A 22,467-nucleotide genomic window follows, 5' to 3' on the forward strand; every position below is an offset into this window, starting at 1 on the left:
AAACGTACATTGTACAATCTAAGTACCTCCTAACCTGAGTACTTCCATATCTTCATCTTATTAAAGAAATTTGTAAACAAAGCTGCACATTTGTATAAAAGAGGTATGGATGCATCCAGCTAGCTATTTGTGCTCGATAGTTAGTATCTAAGGTCCACTTGGAATTTACCTATTATTGTACATACTAGATATCAGTTTTGTAAACGAGTCAGTCTTGTAAATCAGCGTCAATACCCAACACAACTCAAGTCTTAGTCTCCATGGACACTATGGATAAGAAATTGTGCGAGCAGACTCGCGAAGCTCTTAATCACAGGATACGTCCTCGCGATGAGGTTACTGCTGTGAGACGGCACCTAGCTCATGGTTTAGCTCAAAGTTTAGGGACTGAGCAGCTCAGCAGTCCCTTGTCTCTGGTTGACTTAGAAACTACCGTCACATCATCCGAGGCATTGCAGGGCACTTATCGAGAGTATGTCGAGGCAGCTCGCAGAAACATTGAAATACGGTCTAGCTTTACGGCGCTACAAGAGGAGCATGATGCAGCGAATGCAGCTCTCCCATCTCCACCTGAGGAAGATCAACAGGCACAGCTCCTCCAACTCCAAATCGAAGTCAATGCTTTAGAGCAAGAACATGAAAGACTAAGCATAGTCGACAAGTATCTTGAAGAACTCAATCAGCAACCCGCGGCAGCTCCAGACTTCTTAGATCCAGATGTCATGTTTAAAACCTGCTCTCCTCTCCCCGAATTGCCCAAGGAACTTATGGAGGGTTTCACTCAAGACCGGGACGCCCCAAACCGCGAGATCAAGGCTCTGCTTGCGCGGCTCCAGTCGGCAGTCCTACGCAATAAACTATTAGCACAACGAGAAAAACAAAACTTCGAGAAATTAAAGGCTAAGAATCCAATCGATCCCGGACGCCTTCCGCCGGAAGTACAATTACAGGCACTCAACGCCGTCAAGGATAGTCTCATCAACTGGATCGAGACCATGCTAAGCAAAGCCGGCGGTGAAGAGGACGAACCAAGTTCCGAGTCGCCAAGCAAGCCGCGGCATAAAGATGAAAAGTTCGACCACGAGGCGCATATGGCCGAGATCCAAAGAGAATACCAACAGCACGTCGACCTCCGCAAGGAAATCATGACTTCTATGGCTCAGTTAGAGCAGTTGAGTCTTCAGCGGCCACAGAAACAAAAGCAGCCACAACAGTTCCTACCCGAGGAACCTATATCCAGCAACACTAGTAGCGCAGCCTCCGAGGCGTTCCTACTAACACCATACCTCGAGAAATTACAAGCTATCTCGCGCGAGCAAAAGGGCCTCATCCAAGAAAAATCCCACATCAACGCCTCCCTCACCAAACAGCAACAAGACCTCAACAAGATCCTCGACCACCTGGTCGAAGAGAGCCACCTACTACCCAAGTACCCAGCCAAGCGGGCCGAGAAGCCGCGGCAGAGCTTCGGCTCCGTCACAAAGGGTGTCAGCAAGGCCAACGTAACGGACCAGATCGAGCCCTGGATTTCCGCGGCGCACTCGGCGCAGATCGCCACGCTCGAGGCCGTCTTCGAGAAAGTCGAGGAGGGCCAGGTGGCGGCTGAAGACGCCATGCAGGCTCTGGATGAAGTCCGCAAACTGCTTAATAAGGAAGAGGCTGTGCCGGAACAGTCTCGTGGAGAGGAGAGTGGTGGTGCTGAGGGTGACATGTGGATAGGAGAGGACGAGGGGAACAGCGGGGCGCGTGTCAGGAAGAACAAGGAGAAGAAGGCAGAGAAGCCGAAGGGACAGAGCATCTACGCGAAACTGGATGGGAATCTCGGGCTGATAAATAAGTAAAGGGCATGGTCATTTCACCACAGCTAAGATCTATCCGGACATCACCTTGTAAATATAGTCAAAGCCGTATTACCGAGGATCTTCATAGTAAATACATCCGTGTTTTGTACACCCAACGCCGCATGCTATGACATTCACCACGTACTGCATTATATTCCCTTCTAGTAGGAGTCTTTGGGTGTTATTGTTCTTAAAAAGCTTGCGTTTGGCTCTTTCCAGCTAGTATGTTCGATATTCTCAGAGCCAGGTCTAGAATAGACAAATGCTCATCAGCACCATCCACTAATCGTTTATCCACCTCCGAGAAGACAAGGGCTATCTTGTTCTTCGCTATATCGGGGACCATCTCATCTTGGATGACAGCTTGGTATAACTGTAGACTCCCGTTAGTAGACCAACAATACTAGGAAGGAGGGGGCGATATTACCTGAGAGAGGACCTGTCCAGCACTCCATCCATCCGCAACCATCTCTTCCACGACCTTGGCGATGGCCTGATAAGTCGCGCCAGCAGATTTAGGTTGCATCGCCTTCAGTAATGAGGAGATAGTCTGGTCTGGTATCACACCAGCAATCTCTTCCACAATCTTCACAGTGACAAGCCCAACGTCGTCATCCACGTCCATCTTATCTCCTTCGTCATCCCCCTTCTCAATAGCACCGACCAGCCTCGCCGCACTCTGTAAGAATGTAATCGCCTTTCTCAAATCGCCCTCGCTGCATTTAATAAGCGCATCAACGGCGCCCTCTTCCATTCTGACACCCTCCTTGCTGGCGATCTCCTCCAGGCGCTTCTTCGCATTACCCTGATCCAAACTCTTGAACCTAAACTTGCTGCATCGACTCGCCAGGGGGTCGATAATTCTAGTGACGTAGTTGCAGATTAGGCAGAATCGCGTGATCTTGCTATATGTTTCCATTGTTCGTCTGAGGGCGCTCTGGGCATCTTGGGTCATACTATCCGCCTCGTCGAGAATGATGATCTTGAAGGGTGGACAGGGGTAACGGCTCTTGTATCCCGCAGGTGGGTTCGTCAATTGCATACGTGCAAAGTCCTTTACCTTCTCTCGTACGATGGAGATTCCTCGTTCGTCGGAAGCGTTGAGTTCGAGGACACGGGACTTTATCATCTCGGGTCCGTACAGCTCTTTTGCGAGGGCGAGGATCGTGGAGGTCTTACCCGTTCCGGGAGGACCATAGAAGAGCATGTGAGGGAGCTAGAAGTTTATTAATACTACAAGCACGGGCTATTTTACATATTTTTATATAAGTATAGGTCATGGGCTTACATTAGAGGCTTGAAGCGTCCGCTGGAGGATGTTCACCGTATGATCCTGAGCCGTGACATCGCTTAAGGTTTTCGGACGGCTTATTAAAGACGAATTAGCCCCTCTGTCACTGTCTTCTTTCAACAATTCGACCTATAAAGGGACATACTATTTTTCCACCCATGGCTGCTTTCTGGTGTTCTGCTTAGACTCTTCTACTTTGGACGTTGTTGCGCTGTTAGCCGCGGCTGCTTTGCGCGCCTTTAGATCGAAGAAGCTGGCCATATCGTAGTTCAGTCAACAGTCAACAGTCAAAAGACTATATAGTCTAATATGGGTATCTTGTCGAATTCGATAAGGACTGGCTTCTTGAGTGCCATAAATAGTTGCACAGAGCTATATTAATTAAACCTAGTCCAAGGCGTCCAACATAAAAAAGGCCCCACCGACGCGTAAGGAACGCGCTTTCGATTTGCTCGACGTCAATTAAAAGACAGGATAGGAAAGCGGTGTAGCCCGGGTACCTAGGTACACGCAGAAGTATTCACTCCAGCTACAGGCACTACGATAACGATAACGATAACGATATTGATTTGCTCCCCTCTCAAATGAAATATAACCTAACCAGGTACTTAAACTTTAGGTTAGGTATTCAACCTCCTCATCAAGGCAACATCATAGGTCTCTACCTGATATAAATAACTATAGCACATTCATACATATCATTTACCTTGCTTCAATCTTTAATCCTCAATCCCGTACATAAACTACAAAGCCCTTGTCATTATTGTGCTTATACGTGCTACGCTCTCTTGAAATGCAAAATCAGAAACAGTGTTTTCAATACCCCTTCGCACCAATCTATGCAGCCTGCACCAACTGCTTCAATCTCTTTTCCATAATATCGCGCCCCTCGTTCGTCTCCCAGACCTGATGCGGCGCCTTATTAACGATATCCCAGTGCTTCAACTTGTGCGTGACATGGCTGAGATCCCTCTGCTTATCTTCCCATCCGCTGTCTTTACGGATCATGTCCCCGGAGCTGATTACACTCAACGGGACGTCCGGGTTTTGAATTGCCGCGCTGCTAGCCAGATCACGTTTCGACAACGTATCGGCTACCAGATTTTCTTGCAACTTGGCAAACACATATTTCCCTGTCTGGTATGCGGATTGCCCCCATACACGGTCTTCCTTGGTTCGGCCTTTGAAAAGGGCTCCAGGAATGCGATCAAGACCAAGCGGCGATATTATACCCCGTATCCAGAGTAAGAATCCTCGGCTAGGTGAACCTACGCCGTCAAGGTCGTCTTCGTGGAGTGGATCGATGAAAAGCAGCCCTTTGATGTCGCCACCGTGTCGAGCAGAGAAGATGCGTGAATATACGGAACCAATACCAGCACTCGCGAGGACTACCAAACATGTTAGTGACAGTTATTGAACAGAGTCTCGAATAGGGACTTACCCCAAGGACCATCTTCTCCAGCTCTAGCCAAAGCTTCACTAACAGCGTCGACTGCCATTCCAGCAGACAGGGGCGAAGGCGCGGTATCGCTCTATTGCGTGTCAGTAATCAGATAATAGTCATCAGCCACTACCTACTTACCCAAGCAAGTCCGGGACGATCAACGAAACAGTATCGACTAATAGATCCGTTGTTGACTGCATTTTCGGCAAATTGCCATAGGCCATCTTCAACTGGGCTTTCCCCTCCTTCTAGTAAAACGGTTGGTAATTTGTTACCGTTCGAATTGGTCTTGTTCCCATGGCAGTAGACATGCATCATGTATTTGTCTCCATCTACCCAGAACAACTCCCCTGGCGGTGCTAACCCAGCATCGAGGCCTCGGATGATAAGAGTACAGGTAGTTAGAAGGACGGCAAGGCCAAGTATTACCATGGAAATAGTAGACAACAGAACAGCAGTCCACTCGGTCAAAGTGCGACGCGTCTCAGACCGGCCAGTCAGCCGTTGTTCCTCTTCATTCTTACCCCATTTGACCAAGCGATCGGTGAGTAGGGTCCAGAGAGCCATAAGAAACGCCCCTGGATTATATCGTTAGTCTTGAACCCCCTATTCTCGGTAGAGTACAGACTTACATAGGACGCTGACCATTCCTACCCAGCCTTCTTCATGTCTTGTCTTCTCTACGGACAGCAGTAAGATAGTATTGACTAACAACAACGCTCCTAAAACTACACTCAATATTCGAACCGGTTTTGACGGGATAGCGAAGAATATGAGTGTGAATAACAGGTTCGCCAGCGTTACACTAGCATAGCTAAAGGCGAAGAAACCCGATCCCCTCGTATGAAACCCCGGGGGTGTAACGAAGGTCGAGATGAGTAGGATGATCCACCATGCGAAGGTGAGAATAGCAAAGAGGATGGTAAGATATCTGACAATTCGGATACTCCATAGGTTATACGGCGAAACCTAGCAGCATATGAGTATTAGATGTACACAGAAACATTGAAAGTATTGCCTACCGCTGGATCATCCGGACTCAAGTAATTGGTGCTGTCGACTCTATTCGGCAGCAAACGAGTATGCTCGCTCGGCGCAGTTTCTCGTTCCTGATCCAGCGAGTCCCGCGGACTGTCGTCCTGGACCCTGGACCCTCCCCAAAGTTTATTCATCCTGCAGCTTAAGCGCTCTCGGCGCAACGCTGAATACTCTGATAGGATAAAGATATATCAACAGCGTGTAACAGGAGCTACGCGCAGGTTAGTAGGGAAGTATGGGTATTAGTTAGTTATATTAATAATAAATAATCTTTCGATTCGGCATCCATCGTCCATTAATTATAACAGGGAAACAAAGAGTTGCACCCATTTTACACCAGCTTACCACAGGAATATCTGCTCCGGCTGCCAAAACGACTCGCGTTATATATACGTCATGACTATTGCATAGCTCTCGATTAGCCCCACATTTCATGATCAAGCTTGGTGGACAGGGAGCTGCTTTCGCCGCAAGTACGGACTAGCACCGAGGCTAATTGGGACAGCTTCAAATCAATTTCTGGTCACCTGGCCTTTGATAATTGTATGATGATTTACACTAACCTACCTAAGGTTAGAGATACATATCATGTCATACTTTTCACCTTAGTCAGTTATCTTATATATGTACGTCAGAGACTATTAGTATATATTATCGTATAGTTATTTCTTATTACTCTTATCAATAGCGACATAATTTGTCTCTCACAATTACAAGCGAGCTATAGTACAACTCATCTACGAACTTTATTGTAACTTCACATCCCAATACAGCCTTATTATCATATTGTCGCAAATAACAGAATTAAATGCAATATCTAGACATTTTCAAACATCTATACTCATAAGGCAATATCGTAACCTAGTCATTTATATAAATACCATTAAATAGCTTCAAATTATCTCATCTCATATCACATCACATTGGATCATTTCATACCCCACCACAATATCCATAACAAACTCATACATAATGCTTCTCACCACCACGAAGCTCAATCCTAACCCTCTAGCAGGTTCCTCTTCTCCGTAGCATTCTTCTCGAAAGAAACAACAAGCACCTCGCCCTTCTTCTGGTCCGGGAAATAAGGCGCCAGCTTCTCCGTAACGTTCGTAGCAGCAGCGGCTCGCTGCACGACGTAACTAGCCTTCTCCTCGCCAATCGTCAGCGACCTGGCCTTGACCTGGCCCACGGGGCTCATCTTGATGTCTCTGATGACGAACCGTCCCGCGCCGTTGACAGGGCCGGCGCAGTGGATCACAGCCGTCAAGTCGACGAACAGATCCTTCTTGACCTTGGTAACGCCCGCCTCGTTCTCCGAGACGTGCAGGCTCCACGGGCCGTAAGTCTTGTAGTTGGGGTTGCTGACGCCGATGTTGTACGTGGGCGAGGACTGGAAGCCGTCGGTGCCGGTCCAGGAGGCCGGGGTGCCGGTCAGCCAGCGCACGGTGCAGTCGGCATTGCTGAGGACTTGGCTGTCGCCGACCTGGTTGACGTAGCCCATAGCAAACGTGAAGTCGTACTGGATGCTGGGGCACATCTTAACCTTCTTCTGGACCATGGCGGCCTCGCAGCCCTGGCTCGGCAAGCTCGACATCTCCACGGAAATGGCCGAGTCGCTCTTCCCGTTGGCCAAGTAGTTGACGCCTTCGAACTTGATCTTGTCGTTCAAGGCGCAGCCGGGGTACGCCGCCATCGTCCAGTTGGCGAAGCTGGGCCACCAGCTGGTGAAGTCGCCGTTCGTGACGCTCTGCTCGGGCGTACACTCGCCCGGCTGGGGTGCGTAGCATCGGCCGTCGAGGCAGAAGGATGGGTTGCAGACGTTGCCGCATTTGCCGCAGTTGTTAGGGTTATTCCTGAAATCTAAACATGTGCTACCGCACTGGTCCTGCGGACATCCGCACTTTCCACCATGGCTAGATAAATGTTAGTATACGATATTTAACAGGTGGACGCAGATTCACATACCACTTCGAGTTCGGGCCACACTGTCTTCCACAGTTTCCGCAGTTGGCGTCGTCGTTGCCGTGGATATCAGCACAATAGAAGTTTCCATTGTTGTAGACACACGTGTCGGGAGGGCTGGAGCAGAAGCAGCGGCACATGGCAGCCTGCGACTTGTAGAAGAGTTCGCGACCCTTGCTAGTCGCGGCAACACCGGTGAAATAGCTTGCCTGCGCGGCACATGCGATGGCAGGAATTACCTCCCACCAGCTTTCGAAGGCATCCAGACATGAAAGGATCATCATTGTACCAAAGATGCCGTTACAGCTCTGCCAGCCGTAGTCCTCGCATTGGTCGTAGCAGAGACTTTGGACGGCACACGATCCGTCGAAGTCGAACGGGCTGATTGACCAGTATTCGCTAAGGCTCTCGCAGAAATTACCTTGGCCCAGCTCGTAGCCTTGCTTTGTCTTGGCTACTAGGTTAGGAGGCGAAGAGGGACACTTGGGGGCAGGACCGTCGGAGTATGAACGCTTCGCAAGCCTTTCTGCTAATTGTTTGTTGCGCCTGCGGTTCTTGCGTTCGCTATTTACCGCAGGGATGCTCTTAGGAAGGGCCTTCATGTTGTTTGCAGGTTTCGCGGCCTTGGTCAATTTACTCGATGCGCCGTCGGTACTCCAGGTGTACCCAGAGCCACCTTGGGTGATCGATATGCGGCCATAGCAATCGACGTTGAAAATGGTGGTGACACGGTTGTTCTTGAAACTAGTTCCTGTAGATGCTCCCACGAGAACGATGGCTCCAGTATTGGTCATGGCGACAAACTGAGGTGTAGCCGACCCAGCATATACCATATCGTAGACGTTTGAAACACCCGCTGCCGTTTTGAGGTAGAAGCCAGGCACGGTAAAGGTCTCAGGGTTGAGCATTGGGTCGTCAGCAGCAGGCGCCTTAGTGGGTTGTAACAGAGGGCCAATCGAACTAGATGTCCTGCTGACTATCGGTACGAAGTTTTCATTGAGAACGGTCTGTAGTAGATTAGCTTCAAGAACCTTCACATGGGTGAATTACGTATTAACTCACGAACTGTGCCTGGGACCCGGGCCCTACCATGCACGGCGCAGATGGTAAAGCAGTTGGCTGGGCAAGACCTGTTGTGATCGGAGGTGATCCCTCGGCAATCACGGTAGGTAGGTCGAACTGCTCGTATGTGTACGTCGATATGAAATCATCATCATCATCCGGCGTTACTAGAGGTCCGGATGGAACATATGGTGGACTGTCAGTTGTTAGAGCGACTGGGGCTGGTTCTGACGTGAATGTCACTGCTTCGTCTACAGTACTGATCGTAGGGACGGCACTAGTAGCCAACGAGCCTGAGAAGACCAGAGAGGGGCCCTATAAAAAGAAAGAATGGTTAGTCAAACTTATTAACAAGTGCTATATTCTCTATATAGAGAATAAGGTATTTTTTTCTTTTTGTAAATTTGCTTACCGAGTTTCCAACCGCTCGTGGGCAGTTGATATCCCAATAAATGTTCACATTTTTCGGGTCTGGGCTGAAGTCTTTGACCAAAGCCTTTTTATATAGACGGCACTTCCCACCGGTTGCAAGTTCGATAGAGTAACTTTGACAACCCGATGTCTTCTTGCAAAGTGCAGAGCATCCCTTGAAGGTGTTGTCGGCAATCCCGTTAGAAGTCGAGAATGCCGGAGTCAGTAACCTAAAGCCATTGACCTCGCACATGTCAGTGCTAGTCGCGCAGGCTCTGTCGTAAAAAACGTTGTTCCCGGGCAGGGATTGCGTTATGATCTTGATACTATAGAGTGGTTAGTCCCGTCATATGTTCCCCTTGGATATAGTATAGAGTAAACACTTACACAGGTAACAGATAGAGGCGGCAGTTGCCATTTTCGACTGCGTAGCTCTGGCACAGAACCTTTGATGCACACAAAGCACCGCATTGAGCTGGAACCGCGAAGCTTGCTTGTTGGGTGCTGTAGTAGGCTGCAAGGATACGATTGCCCTTGATGCCACATTTTGCGGCTCGTTTATCTAAGACATCTTCGCCGAGGGCCAAGCAGAGTGACACTGTCAGCGTCAGGAAGAGAAGAAGACGCATGTTGTACCGAAGAGAAGACTGGCTGCAGCAGAGTTTCTCTTTGCTTGTCCGTACAATAACATCGGGAATATGATGGGAAACATGGTGCTTTTTGAGTCCAGCATCTTCCTCGCCAAATCATGGTACTAGTCCACTGGCGTAGGAAGCGATTCAAGACTTTGGCCACCCGACAACTATGATATCCAGCGTATCTAGAGAAAAGCCTTCTGGACTCTCTTCAGCTCCAGTAGCTGCGTGCTAGACATGTTTAGGATTCCTATTTGGGCATATACCCACCCAGTCGAGTGCAAGCGCGGCGCGAAGATCTAATAGCGTCTATACTACAGCGAGGCACGACATACGACAAGGAGCAGATCAGCTACCTCGGTATAAACTAAGAGGGACTACCCGAGTCTCTCACGCATAGCGTCTACCGGCGATTCCTGCTTCCGGCACCAGAAGTGTAGGCGATCTTCCCAAATGACGTGAACGACTATATTATATTCAGTATTCAGGTATTTGATTAGGAGTATATAAAAATCAAAATTAAAATCGAATTAAAGAATATCAATTCATATAGGTATATGATTTACCAAATATGATGGACTCACTTCGTCGCGATACCTTTGAGTTGAAGGTATGTACTATAGAGACTCGCGCGAGACAACACCCGTCACCCACAAAAGAGCATGCTTACCTAAATCAAGTATTGTTTTACCCTCGAGCATTGTGATGATTTACTCTCGCTTAATAGTCTAGCTCTTCTGTGTAAGCGAATTTCTATAGGATGTGGTGCGACGGGCGGTGATAGTGTCCTTTTCTCTATTAGTATACTTGGAGTTATTGGGCTCAAAGGCAGACTATACTTCAGGCACAACGGCTGACCCGCTGATCTAGAACCCAGGGGCGTGGAACGTAGAAACTCAGCCGTAAGTTTGAACACCCCGCCACCTCTGCAAGACTAGCCTCAGTCTACCAAACAAATCTCCGATAGTCTTGTCAAGAGGGCTGATGTTGTCTAGACTCTAGATATTGATGATAAACGCTAAGAGATGCCCAGTGGCTGCACCGATTCAGGGCGCTCTAAACTACCTACTTAAGTATCTTGGCTCAACATCCGGACATGATAGTATGATGAATTGTTCGGTAGCTGAACCAAGCTGAGCTGTGAAGGTCTAGACCCGAAGACGCATTTTAGTACTACGCAACGTGGAACGATGCGACGTTCTTAGTGCGGCTCAATTCCGGACAGAGCTGTCTATAAAAGTCGTTACGATCTGAATATGTAGTAACATCATATTCGATGAAAAATGCAGAATAGACGGTTCTAGATCTAGTACCGTTTAGCGTGAAATCGGATTTGCAAGCGAATGAGACTCTTAATTGTCAGATTGACCACTTGACCGTTTGACCAAAAGGTATCTTGTAATGCCTGTAGCTGAGTATGTGGCTGACCATATGACCTTTGTGGCTTATGTAGGTGCTGCCGGACTAGATAATAGGTACCTGGTTAGGTTACCTACCATTCTGTTTCCTTATCTTCCAACGCCAATCCGCAGATGATATTTACGCTCCCAGCACTTAAAAAAAAATCCCAACCCCGTTTCATATTAGTATTACTGACACCCCCCAGATATATAGGTGGGCATACGATAAGGGTCATAGAATATCCTACCCCGACAAGCAAGATGTTAAGAATATGCCTTGAGCGGATAATATCATCTCGAGAGGAGGCAATCACCGGCCATAAATCAGACGGCGTATCGAGGTTGAGCAACGGTAGCAGTTCGTAAAGACACTCGATATCAAATAATCGGCTGTCTACATCGTCATTATTCGACAATAAAAAAAGCCTTGTGCAGCCATGCCTTTGGTTAAGATGCTTGAATGGCTTATTATCTAGCTCCGTCCTTAAACTAAGCGATGCGCTTAGCTGTTTGAGCGCCAGCTCCCCAGTGTGTGCCAGCCCGCCTAGGATTCCGATAAATCGCACTTCCTCTAGAGTGATCTGACCGAAGTATGGCTTGTAGACAACATCATGGTAGACGTCCTCCAAAGCATACATAAAGCCGGTTCCAACTTGGATTTCGACAGCGAGACCTTTATATTCCGAAAACTGTTCATCGTCTTTCTTCAGTTTGCATCGTAAGTGGAGTGATTTGAGGCCTAGAGGCCATTTTTCATCGTTTCCGTTTTCACGATTTCTCTTGATGTCGCTCCAATCGATGATACTCCTTTCCAAATCCGAGCAGGAGATGTCGTCCCATGGGTTGAGATACGGATCGAAGGTTTCCTGAATCATTCGACGCACTTTATACTGATCATTCGGGAACGTAAGCGTAATGCGGACACCAGCAAGATCAATCATATCGTGCTTTATCTCCTCCCAATCTTGGTATGGTTGCGCTCTTCGATTCTGCCTCCTCCTAATTGAATCCTCGAGATTGCTTTGCGCCTTCGGGCGGCTCTTGACCGTGTGGCGAATATTACCCATCTTCAGCTTATTTGTGCAGATTGCTTCCGTGTGTCTCGCGAGCTTCTCATATTTATCCATCTCTTCCGGCCAATGTGCCACGAAAGAATCAATGGCCGAACTTTTTTCCTTCTGGGTACTCGCCATATCCACTGCTGCCAGATGGGGATTTAAACACAATGGGTGAATAATGCAAGTATATTTCGACTGGAATTTGAATTCAAAAAGTCTCTAGTATTTGAGAAGTTCAACAAGTATCTAGGCTTACAGCCGTTGTTGTCGGGATTCTAGATGAGACATCTAGAACAAAGACCATGTTTAGTATGTATAGGCATAGATCCTCGTAGATAGATTAGAGGAGTCAATATTGCCTTAGCTCGTACATGTACTTCTGTTCTTCGAAAACGTTTTGACTCTGGGTTCTGGATCTGTAAGCGTAGAAGTGATCCCTTCTTCGAGTATCAAAGTGACACCTAATCATTGAACTCCAAAGGCTTGGTTATTGTAGGCTCGACTACCGCAGATATCATCCAGCAAACGAGTGCTCAGTATCATACGCCTACATTTGTGGTGCGTCAGACACCCTTGCATGGTTTGTTAAACCTGGAGTGGGCTTTGCAGGTTCGTCAACAGCTCAGGTCTCGTTGCAAGCATATGAAAAATCGCCACCGTCGACTTTCGATCGTCTCGCAGCTTCTATTATACGTTTAGCATAGAAAAGCCGAGTATGGCATCACTCTGTTCGAACCCGTTGCGTTTCGCTCCGCAAGAGTTCTTAGTTTACTCGGCCACGATGCACAGATACGTCAAGTACTACGAGTACTCCTTAAAGGATATAGACCTCGCTCTCCGGGGTGACGATATCAACGACCTGCAAATATGGCGGCGAGCATGTCCGAGAGCGTCTTTCCAGGGAACAGTGGTTTTTGGTTGTACTTTGCGGTTGCTGTGCCACTTTTACTCCCCGTTCTGGGAGCGACCTGGTTGATACCTTCAAGAGCTTATTTGGCTAAACGAAAACAGAAAGCGTTGAAATAAGTGGCATTAACTTAGGGTAGCTGCATTGACTACTCGTATTTAATCAACTGTATATTTATATCAGAGGTCAAGTGCTTAATAAGACCGATAACTTGCCTAATTTAATTTGTCTGCTCTTTACTTCTTCCACCAATGTTCTAGCTAGCTCCCATGTAAAAGAATGAACGTGAAAATTCAGTTGCAAGATCTCATACCTGGGCACTTGTAGGTTCGAGTATAAAAACAGAATTAGACGCCGTAAAGTATAGCAACAATTAATCCATTGTAACATGTCGTTCAACCCGCGTGTATCGTTTAGAACGGAGTTTGTTTAGTTGGTTATTACTGTGGAACCTCTCTCGCAGTACCAAAGGCAATGCTACTGGAAGCCGAATAGCAACTGGAGCTCGATTTCGAGCCTTGGTAGGTTTCATAAGACCCGGTGCCTGAACGTCTCATCCTTTTCCGTTGTTCTGCCTGCTTCAAAAACATCTCCTCGGGATCAGGCCCCGAGCCGACCGGCTTAATCGCATTCGGTGAAAGGGTACCGGTTGGCAGGTGAAGCTTAGCGCTCACTTGAGGGCCATCAAGAGAGAGATGAGCCTTGTCGTAGGTTTCCTTCTTAGACTGTTTCAAAGCCTGAGCCGACGGTTCCGAAATATTAACCCAACTCTTGAGTAGAGAGATCCAGCGGCTTTTACCATCCTTCTTATTATGTTTGGCTAATTCAGTCGGCGGATTATTGAGTTTTCTGTTTCTCGCGTTCTCGAGAGTATCGCGGTCCACCCCGCTATGATCGTGCGGGGTTTTCTTATGGTAAATAGGGTCCATTCCAAGAGACTCCATTGCTCCTGTGACTTGAGATACTAGTGTTCCCTCTCCTTGTCTTATCGATGCATTTCCTTGAGAGTCCATTACTACTGGCGAGTGCACATATCTTGTGGTTATGATTGGTAGCTTAACTGTGGTATCGATGAGTGGAACCCCTGAACTTGATGCGGGTCGATCAGGGCTATCGGAGGGCAAAGACATGAGCCTGGATGTGTCTAGCGATGCAGTTGTTTTATGTTGGCCGGATGAATTCCGTTTAAGACGGGATGTGATAATGGATGTCTGAGGAAAGATATGATCTCCTAATGACTGGCCCTTGGCCAACTTTAAAGCCTTATCTTTCAGCCCGCCTTTCTCAGCACTCTTCTAAAGGCGTGAAGAATCTTGGGCTTGAGACGAAGCTGGATTTAAGAAAGTGGTTCGGCGTAGCTTCTTTCTTGGTACGGAATCTTCCTGCGATAGTGACTCTCGGTCAAGTTGCTCAGACGATACGCCAATGCCGAACTCTTTATTTCCGTCACTGTCCTCGTCATCTAACTGAGAATAAGACTCCGTCTCGGACCTGAAGGGAAAGGGATCATCGAGCCCAAGGGGTTTCGATTCACGTGTTCTGGAAACACTATCAGGAGAGAAATTGCAAAGTTCACCCAGCTGATCCCAGGCCGTCTGTTGAGCTATTGGTAACGATGGAAATGGTGACGGCTGCCTTAGGATTCCGACATTGATTGGATAGGAGAAATTACGCAAGACAGGTGGGTTGAAACGTTGTGGTGTTATGGGTGTCTCTGTTGGTGTAGTATTACCCTCGTGTGGAGATCCTGGGACGGTTGGTAGCTTAGGCTTCCGAAGGTGTCCAACTAACCCTACCATCGTATAGGATTCTCGATAGTTGATCATATGATAGATGAAAAGACAGTGGTAGAAAGAAAGTGTTAAACCCTCTAATTGAAATATTGGTCGAGTACCTTAGATGGTTATTCGATTGTATCTGGATATATGTACGGTGTGATGATAAATCTAGAAAGAAAATAAGCAAGTATATGAAAGGAGGAGCAAGTCAAATGGGACGACTTAACGTTATAGGTATCTACCTCGACTCGAAGTTGCCTTATTGCTTATTACCTAAGATATCATAATAATATGTACGGGACTAAGGGCAAGCGCGCTACTAAACTATGCGGGTACCTAGTTTGAGACCCGTAGGTCATTATTACTACAATGTACTAGTAGTTCAGCTGGCCGTATACTTGAAGTACTTAACCTAGGTAGATAGGTACCTAACCTAATTCAGTGCGATCTCATCCTTGCCTGCCTTTGTACCCCATAGGAAGCATTAATCTTAGACGATGAGATGCGGGTTGAAGAAAACAGTTTTATTATTCTCGACAACTTACATAAATCCCGTTTGTATATGGCACGTAGACTAATATTATGTATATTTAGACTGCGCTACGCCATATATCATATTTAATTCCGATAGTGATATGTGATAGGTAACTAAAGTGATAAGCACCTCGTACAGTGTCATTGTGAGTGTCACAATAGTATTGTAAATAATACCTAGTATAAGCAGTTATATAACTCTTATAATGTTGCTGGTAAGAATCGGACTTTTTTGTATGTTTTATTGAAAGTCACAACACCGCACCTGTAAATGGTAGAGATGAGACGTCATCTGCAAATATTCGAGTAACTAAGATCTGCAGGGTACAGCTTTGACCGGGGATCCCAGACCTGCCGCTGCACACGGATAATGAACTGAGTCCCTTATTTAACTGGGTCCACCACTTCACTTTCTGCACTTCTCATTGGTTTCTGCATCTCCAGTCTTACACATTGACAGCCCGCCCCACTTTACCCTCTAGCCTGGACCACTCTATCTAACGCCGCAACACCGACCCCCAAGCTTATGCGCCTTCAACCCATACGACATCCTAGACTAGTTCACTGTTCTATACAAGATAACGAAGCATCCCAAGAGGCCATATACTATCCATAAAGGCAACCACCATCACTTTCTCTTTGTCTATCCTTACAACTACGTAAACCAATTCTACGCCAATTCTACGCCAAAAGGACAAAGCGGCGCAACGCAATTCCACCCAACCTGGACGCACAACACCCACGAGCCCGAGCCACGATGCCGGGTCTCACACTCAACACAAGCGGCGTCGCCGCCGCCTCCACACAACCCTCCAGACAAACTCCCGCCGCCAACGCAAACCCAAGCACGAGCGCAAACACGCAAGACCCTACGCGTCCCTCCTCCCCACCAAGACCGACCTACAGCCCCATCACACCACCTCTAAACCCAGTCGCGCTCCCGCCACGGCCGACATACACGCACAACTCACAGCAGGACCAAGTAGGCGTAGCGCCGCCGCCACCCGAGCCCATCGACTTCGACAGCAACCCCGATGTCCTGGCCCTCAAATCCGCCATATCCATCCTGCAGCTGCAGCGCCGCAAGGCCGCCGCCGACATGGCGCTGCTGAGCCGGGTCAAGACCGCCGCGCTCGCCGAGCCCGAGGCCTTCGTGCGCGACTTGACAACGGGGCGCGTGGGGATGGAGGGCGACGCGCTATATGGCGGTAGTAGCAGCGCTGCATATGACGACGAGGACGAGGACGATGAAGATGAAGACGACGAGATAGAAGACACACAGAGCAATACCGCTGCTGCCGGACAACCCGCACCCTCCACAACTTCCCACGCCAGCTCAAGCGGCAACAGGACCCTCACCGACAGCCCAGTAGCATCGCACTCAGAAGTCAAGAGCGACCTCGACCCCGACCCCGACGCCGCAGAGCCCGAGCCCCCGCATCACCACCACCAGCAGCCTAACCCCCAATCCCGCCCCTGGACCAGGCTGCCCAAGCCGCAAAACGTAGTGCGCTGCCCGCCCATCAACTGGGCGCAATACGCCGTCGTCGGCGACTCCCTCGACAAGCTGCACAGCGAGCAAATCTCGCGGCCCGCGCAAGGGGTCCCAGCCGCCGTCGGACCCGACGGCCGGTACGAGTTCAAGGGGGACCCCGGCCGGCAGGAGAAACTAGTTGGGGTCGCGGCGCCGTATGCGCCGGGCAAGGACCGCATCGAGCGGAAGCCTAAGGGGCCTAGGCGATGATGGTCCGAGTCTTGCTGGGTTGGCTGACTGGAATGGGTAGTCTGTTCCCTGGAGATGTAAAGAGATAGAGGGAGGGAGGGAGAGAGGGATAATAGACTGCCTAGAGATACATAGCTGGTTGACTATGATGGAAGTCATGGCTGATGACGAATTCATGTATATTACGAAGAACAGCATCGCGTTTAGAACGGTACACAGTTTTGGGAATCCGACATCATGAATAGGAGTTGCTCTATTTTTAACTGTAAATATCAATACTACTAGGGGTCATGGATATTCTATTGGATGGCATAATAAAATGGCTAGAAGATTGTTATATAGCGAATTTCGAAATAACATGATCTAATAAATTTAATAAATTTCTAATCATGCTACGTATCAATTTAGTGAAGGTTAGCATACATCGTTAGAAACGTATAGCGGCATTTATGTTGAATTCATCGTATTTATCAAGTAGCCCGCGAAAGCAAAAGAGGTATCAATCCTAGTCTAGAAGCCGTCCATCTCGGCGGCGGCGTACCTATTCTTATGCCCTGAGACCTGGAATCGTCGAGAGTACATTCACGTTCCTATCTGGAACGTCAAGGAATAGACGTGTTGCTAAGAACTCCCTTAGACACCCGCGCCATACCTAACAGAGGTTGATAGCCTCCGACACTGGGTAGTCTTCTGATACAACCGGGGAAGCCATTCGTATGCTATCCGGGGTGGTCATCTATAGTCGCTACTCTTGGGACCGCTAGAAGTCTTCCATGCTTCTTTGTACCGATCTGCGCAACTGTCTGTTGTATAACTTTCTCTGGTCGGCGCTGCCCCAGTAAAGCTTATGGGCCTCGGGATGAACTAATGTTCTTGGGTCGTAAGGGGGCTGCTCCTCCTCCAAAGCCTCGATGATTGCTTCTATGTGCTGCTTGATATCTTCACGGCGGCTGGAATTCGGGAAGTAGCACGGTGTACCATCTGCTGCAATCCGATGGTGAAACATGGGCGTCAAGAATTTGATTCTCGGCTGTTCTTCAGGGAAGCGGGGACTGAAATTGAGTTTGATTCGAAACATACCCCCATCTAAATTCGTCATGGGCCGTCCGAAGTAGGTGAGGTTCCACACAAAGGGGTTTCCATCTACTAGCTCGACGCTGTGGGGAACATCGCTGCGCTTAAAGGATTCCTTGATCTGTTCAAACTGTCGCGAAAGGTTAACGGCAACGGTAGTATCCTTCATCCTAGGAGATGCCCCTTCTGATGCCCACCTTTCGGACTCCGCATCTAAAGCAGCCTTGATCCGACGTATTCTTTTTTCAAGTTCGGTATAGTTAAACTTCCCGTCCATAGAGTTAGACGCCCCTTCAAAAGGCATGCGTGCAAACGGCTGATCATCCTTAACCTCTTCTTTTGCCTTGGTGATAGTCTCGAGGTATGAGTCGTAGTACCAGAGGAAGCGACGCTTGCAAAGATCCTTAAATGGCTCCCAGGGAACGCTCGCATCGTCCATCTCCATATCTTCGTCCGCGTCGCCGCCGTACTCTTCCCGTTCCATTGCAGATGCTGGTGAGAGGCAGCTTCCTGTGATTCCCAAGTATTCTTCCAGTCTTTGGATCACAGAGATGCGTAATGTTTCGTGGCGAATCTATAGAATTCGCTATTAGAATATCTTGAAAGAATTCATTTTTTGAGGGGAGTTACCTTTGCGATATATTCCTTCTGGTTCTTCTTATCGTGGGATTCATTCGCATCCTCGAAGCCCGGTTCGTTCTCGTAAGGATTCGCTGACATGAGACTCTGTATTGAAAGTAGGATGGACTCTAGACCCTGAGCGGCGGACCACTCTTCTCCTCGCTCTCCTCGCCATGTGCTAGAATCGGATTAGGTTCGTCGGCGAAGGATAGGTATATATATAAGGGAGGGCTACATACCCGAGAATTGATCTGGTATATTGGTTAGCAGAGCACACCACACAGCCGTTCAATGGTATTCGTTTCACTTACAGACACACTTTCCCCGAGGCATAGATATTTGGATTGAATCGACATCGTCCGCTGTTGGTAGTTGTTCCCGTAACGGCAGGTGACTTCCGAGGGTAGTCTTGTGAATGCCATTGATTAGCTAACAATCCAAGCCAGGAAGGGAATGACGTCAAGAGCCAACCTTTGTTAAATTTCACCGAGAACTTGGCAAATATCAGCATCTATAGTAAGGGATCATATATGGTTGTTGGGGGTAAACCGACCTCGAAGAAACCAAATTCGTAGGGAGTCTCGTGAGGACCGATGATCAGGGCCTTAACACTTCGAACATCGCGATCACGAAACGCTACAGCGAGAGCTGGCGATTAAAATAATAATAAGATTAGGACAGGAACACGCATGGCGGAGAAGGGATTGTCTTTTGTCTTACAAAGGTCCGAACTCTTCTGGAGCTCGCCGATTTCCTGTGGTGAACAGGAGACTCGTCAGCCTCGTTGCCCCTCCAAGATGTGAGACGCCATAGCGTTACCTTCGTAATGCGGATGATTGACTGGTCCGCCATAGCTTCTAAGGGTTATTCATAAGCCGAAGTGGGATATTGAATTGGTAGAACCAACGGCGGCCTCAGTGGAATGGAATGTTAGAATTGAAGTTGGGTGAGGTAAGGTTAAATTTGGGAAGTTGTTCAGCGCGCGTCTTATGGGTTTGGGTTGAAGTATCGAAGCAAAAGCAACGAAATAGGTAGCACTTGCAGCTTGCTCTTGAGGTGCAATGCGGGCAGGTGGGGAACGTCCCAGCGTCTCCCCCAGGCAGAAAGGGCCGGGACCCACTAAGAGCGTCTAGTGTGTCACTAGTAGCGGGGGGTAATTGCCTTGTTTTACGCTATATTAGCCAATCGCATATATTTGTACCTATTATGAAGATTAGATAAGACATATAATGGGAATTGGAACACATGCAGAATTCTAGACTTTTCTTCCCGTCTTAAGAAGCCTATGCTTTTATTAAGCATCTTTTACTTTTACTTGTTGGCATTATCTGTATTTTATAAGCTGCATGTTAAAATTTGTGTTTGTGTCTCACTAAAGAACAGCTGCTAGTGCGGTGAAACTAACCTAGTATATACCTACCTTAGTTAAATATGTCTTTAATTGTTTCCAGAAGAGTGCAGCTTCCGGACTTATGTACAACAAGATGTAACAGAGAGGTACATGTGTACCTACCTAACATAGGGATGTACCTAGGTAAGTTTTGTATGTACCTACATAGTAATATAGGTACGCACTAATAATTCAAACTACCTAAGATATGAGATAAGCTATCAGACTACATATCAACCCTAGAAACCGTACCATCCCGTAGTGTATGTATCACCCTGGAGTTCCCCCCCCCCCCTGGCTTCATCGTGGGGAGAGCCAGGAACGCCCCACTCCCAATTTCTCATGGATCTTCAATAATTTGGCGTCCTAGCGTAGCTATTATCTGAGCTCTAATATTGCCAGGCGGTGAAAGGGGGTAAATTACCAAGATAGTCCAACTAGTCCAACTATACATACACCCACGGCTAAGGTTCTCAGGGTCCTCCAGTATAACGATCACAGCTTGCATAAAACTATCTCGCCATCATGTCCGAAGCTACAACGAAGCCCCTATTGGGCAGTGTCCTCGTCATCGGCGGCTGTGGTTTCCTCGGCCACCACGTCGTGAATCTTCTCTTACGCGACTGGAAGTGCACCGTTTCCGTTGTCGATCTTAAGTGCCAACGCAACCGAAGACCCGAATCCGATGGCGTCCAGTACGTAGAAGCCGACATCACCGACGCTGATGGCCTAGTCAAAGTCTTCGGGAAGCTGAAGCCCGACGTTGTTATACACACTGCCTCGCCACCTGCGCAGGGTCTCGGTGCTGTTGCGAACGAGGTATTCAAGAAGGTCAATGTGGACGGAACCCGCGCTGTGATTGCCGCCTGCCAGCAGAACGATGTCAAGGCGTTAGTATATACGAGTTCTGCCAGCGTCATGAGCAACAATAAGGATGATCTTGTAAATGCGAACGAGGACTACCCTGTCATCCGGGGTAAAATGCAGACAGAATACTACTCCGAGACAAAGGTATGCCTGCATTGCCGAGTTTCTAATACGTGGTGTACATTTTTACTAACGGCTCTGGTTAGGCACATGCTGAGGAACTTGTCTTAAAAGCAAATCGCGCCGAAGGATCCGACCTCCTAACTGCAGCTATCCGACCATCCGGTATCTTCGGCGAGGGCGACGTACAATTAGTCTTCCACACAGTCAAGATCTATCGCGAGGGAAAGGACAAGGTGCAAGTTGGTCTCAACCAAAATTTATTCGACTTCACATACGTTGAGAACGTAGCCCACGCCCACCTCCTCGCCGCCCGCGCCCTACTAGTCACCCACGCCTCCTCCACCGCGCCCCTCAACCACGAGAAAGTCGACGGCGAAGCCTTCATAATCACCAACGACAGCCCCGTCTACTTCTGGGACTTGATGCGGGCTATATGGCGGGCGGCTGGATCAGAGAAGGGCACCGACCACGTGTGGGTCATGAGCCGGGAGATGGGTATCCTGCTCGGATACTTGAGCGAGGTGTTCTTCGGGATCCTGAAAAAAGCCCCGACTTTCAACCGCCAGCGCATCGTCTACAGCACCATGACGAGATACTACGATATTTCGAAAGCGAAGCGCCGGCTCGGATACCAGCCTCTAGTAAGCCTGAGCGAAGGCGTCAAGAGGACAGTTAAATGGACTCTAGAACAGGAGAAGAACGCTGCACCAGCAAAATCGTGAGGTTTGTCTTACTGAATACTGTCGGATTTTGTATTAAATATATAGGTAGAAGCTGGAAAACTTAATAGTAGACTAATTTATACGAGATTTATGCTGTGGATGACTTAATATTAAGGATATTTGGGTTCATTGAGTTCACCTATGATGAGTTGAATGATAGGCAACATGAACCTTGTCCTCCTTTCTCACACATTTTACTTTAATATACAGGGTATGTAAACGTCAAAGGGGGGGCAATAGTTGTTACCTAAGCGGCATGGCGGCATGGAAAACGAGAATGATCTTATTTCAACAATACGAGAACAACAACTACACTAGGTTAATAGACTCCCCATACAAAAATTTACCTACATTATATTACATTCCGAACAAGACGGCACACACACAATTACTTCTTACTTCAGTATTATCAATTGAAAGGCCAGGCCTGGAATGCTTCTCTGTCTCTTGCCATTCTCACGATTCGATGAGTATGACTCGCCTTCTACGGCTAACTACCTACAGTACCTAACCTACGCAGTCCGATCAATCAATCACACCTATCGACTAACCTAACGGACGCTCCCGAACAAAAGAAAAAGCC

General features: G+C 48.1%; 9 protein-coding genes across 9 annotated transcripts; 3 read left to right on the forward strand and 6 right to left on the reverse strand.

Annotated features, from left to right (window-relative positions):
- Positions 1 to 65: 65 nt before the first annotated feature.
- F4813DRAFT_347403 (uncharacterized protein) lies at positions 66 to 1,900 on the forward strand. Its single transcript, XM_049241957.1, has one exon. It carries the CDS (start codon positions 261 to 263, stop codon positions 1,839 to 1,841), a length of 1,581 nt encoding a protein of 526 aa, XP_049103358.1. The 5' UTR covers positions 66 to 260; the 3' UTR covers positions 1,842 to 1,900.
- F4813DRAFT_347404 (putative replication factor protein) lies at positions 1,901 to 3,550 on the reverse strand. Its single transcript, XM_049241958.1, has 4 exons — positions 3,278 to 3,550; positions 3,130 to 3,208; positions 2,269 to 3,057; positions 1,901 to 2,214 (listed from the first exon to the last, which is right to left on the reverse strand). Exons 1-4 carry the CDS (start codon positions 3,391 to 3,393, stop codon positions 2,032 to 2,034), a joined length of 1,167 nt encoding a protein of 388 aa, XP_049103359.1. The 5' UTR covers positions 3,394 to 3,550; the 3' UTR covers positions 1,901 to 2,031.
- A 132-nt stretch (positions 3,551 to 3,682) lies between these two features.
- F4813DRAFT_347405 (uncharacterized protein) lies at positions 3,683 to 6,146 on the reverse strand. The gene is made up of 5 exons (XM_049241959.1): positions 5,599 to 6,146; positions 5,209 to 5,545; positions 4,715 to 5,154; positions 4,574 to 4,664; positions 3,683 to 4,520 (listed from the first exon to the last, which is right to left on the reverse strand). The coding sequence occupies exons 1-5, from the start codon at positions 5,746 to 5,748 to the stop codon at positions 3,970 to 3,972; spliced, it is 1,569 nt and encodes a 522-aa protein (XP_049103360.1). The 5' UTR covers positions 5,749 to 6,146; the 3' UTR covers positions 3,683 to 3,969.
- Positions 6,147 to 6,614: 468 nt separating this feature from the next.
- Positions 6,615 to 9,681, reverse strand: F4813DRAFT_385929 (uncharacterized protein; the record flags this gene model as incomplete). The annotated part of the gene is made up of 5 exons (XM_049246335.1): positions 6,615 to 7,530; positions 7,583 to 8,586; positions 8,642 to 8,956; positions 9,054 to 9,378; positions 9,440 to 9,681. 5 exons carry the CDS (start codon positions 9,679 to 9,681, stop codon positions 6,615 to 6,617), a joined length of 2,802 nt encoding a protein of 933 aa, XP_049103361.1.
- A 409-nt stretch (positions 9,682 to 10,090) lies between these two features.
- F4813DRAFT_385930 (uncharacterized protein) lies at positions 10,091 to 12,280 on the reverse strand (the record flags this gene model as incomplete). The annotated part of the gene is made up of 2 exons (XM_049246336.1): positions 10,091 to 10,153; positions 11,312 to 12,280. The coding sequence occupies 2 exons, from the start codon at positions 12,278 to 12,280 to the stop codon at positions 10,091 to 10,093; spliced, it is 1,032 nt and encodes a 343-aa protein (XP_049103362.1).
- A 1,027-nt stretch (positions 12,281 to 13,307) lies between these two features.
- Positions 13,308 to 14,878, reverse strand: F4813DRAFT_399341 (uncharacterized protein; the record flags this gene model as incomplete). The annotated part of the gene is made up of 2 exons (XM_049248164.1): positions 13,308 to 14,347; positions 14,426 to 14,878. The coding sequence occupies 2 exons, from the start codon at positions 14,876 to 14,878 to the stop codon at positions 13,493 to 13,495; spliced, it is 1,308 nt and encodes a 435-aa protein (XP_049103363.1). The 3' UTR covers positions 13,308 to 13,492.
- A 1,008-nt stretch (positions 14,879 to 15,886) lies between these two features.
- On the forward strand, positions 15,887 to 17,475 carry F4813DRAFT_347421 (uncharacterized protein). Its single transcript, XM_049241960.1, has one exon. The coding sequence runs from the start codon at positions 16,122 to 16,124 to the stop codon at positions 17,106 to 17,108; it is 987 nt and encodes a 328-aa protein (XP_049103364.1). The 5' UTR covers positions 15,887 to 16,121; the 3' UTR covers positions 17,109 to 17,475.
- Positions 17,476 to 20,149, reverse strand: F4813DRAFT_347424 (UBC-like protein). The gene is made up of 9 exons (XM_049241961.1): positions 20,032 to 20,149; positions 19,602 to 19,983; positions 19,503 to 19,536; positions 19,336 to 19,430; positions 19,254 to 19,275; positions 19,094 to 19,190; positions 19,022 to 19,033; positions 18,792 to 18,960; positions 17,476 to 18,735 (listed from the first exon to the last, which is right to left on the reverse strand). Exons 2-9 carry the CDS (start codon positions 19,632 to 19,634, stop codon positions 17,848 to 17,850), a joined length of 1,350 nt encoding a protein of 449 aa, XP_049103365.1. The 5' UTR covers positions 19,635 to 19,983; positions 20,032 to 20,149; the 3' UTR covers positions 17,476 to 17,847.
- Positions 20,150 to 20,465: 316 nt separating this feature from the next.
- Positions 20,466 to 22,155, forward strand: F4813DRAFT_347426 (sterol-4-alpha-carboxylate 3-dehydrogenase). Its single transcript, XM_049241962.1, has 2 exons — positions 20,466 to 21,183; positions 21,246 to 22,155. The coding sequence occupies exons 1-2, from the start codon at positions 20,698 to 20,700 to the stop codon at positions 21,882 to 21,884; spliced, it is 1,125 nt and encodes a 374-aa protein (XP_049103366.1). The 5' UTR covers positions 20,466 to 20,697; the 3' UTR covers positions 21,885 to 22,155.
- The last annotated feature ends 312 nt before the right edge of the window (positions 22,156 to 22,467 follow it).

Source organism: Daldinia decipiens (assembly GCF_022478715.1).
Source record: "Daldinia decipiens strain CBS 113046 unplaced genomic scaffold F4813scaffold_4, whole genome shotgun sequence".
Lineage (NCBI taxonomy): Eukaryota > Fungi > Ascomycota > Sordariomycetes > Xylariales > Hypoxylaceae > Daldinia > Daldinia decipiens.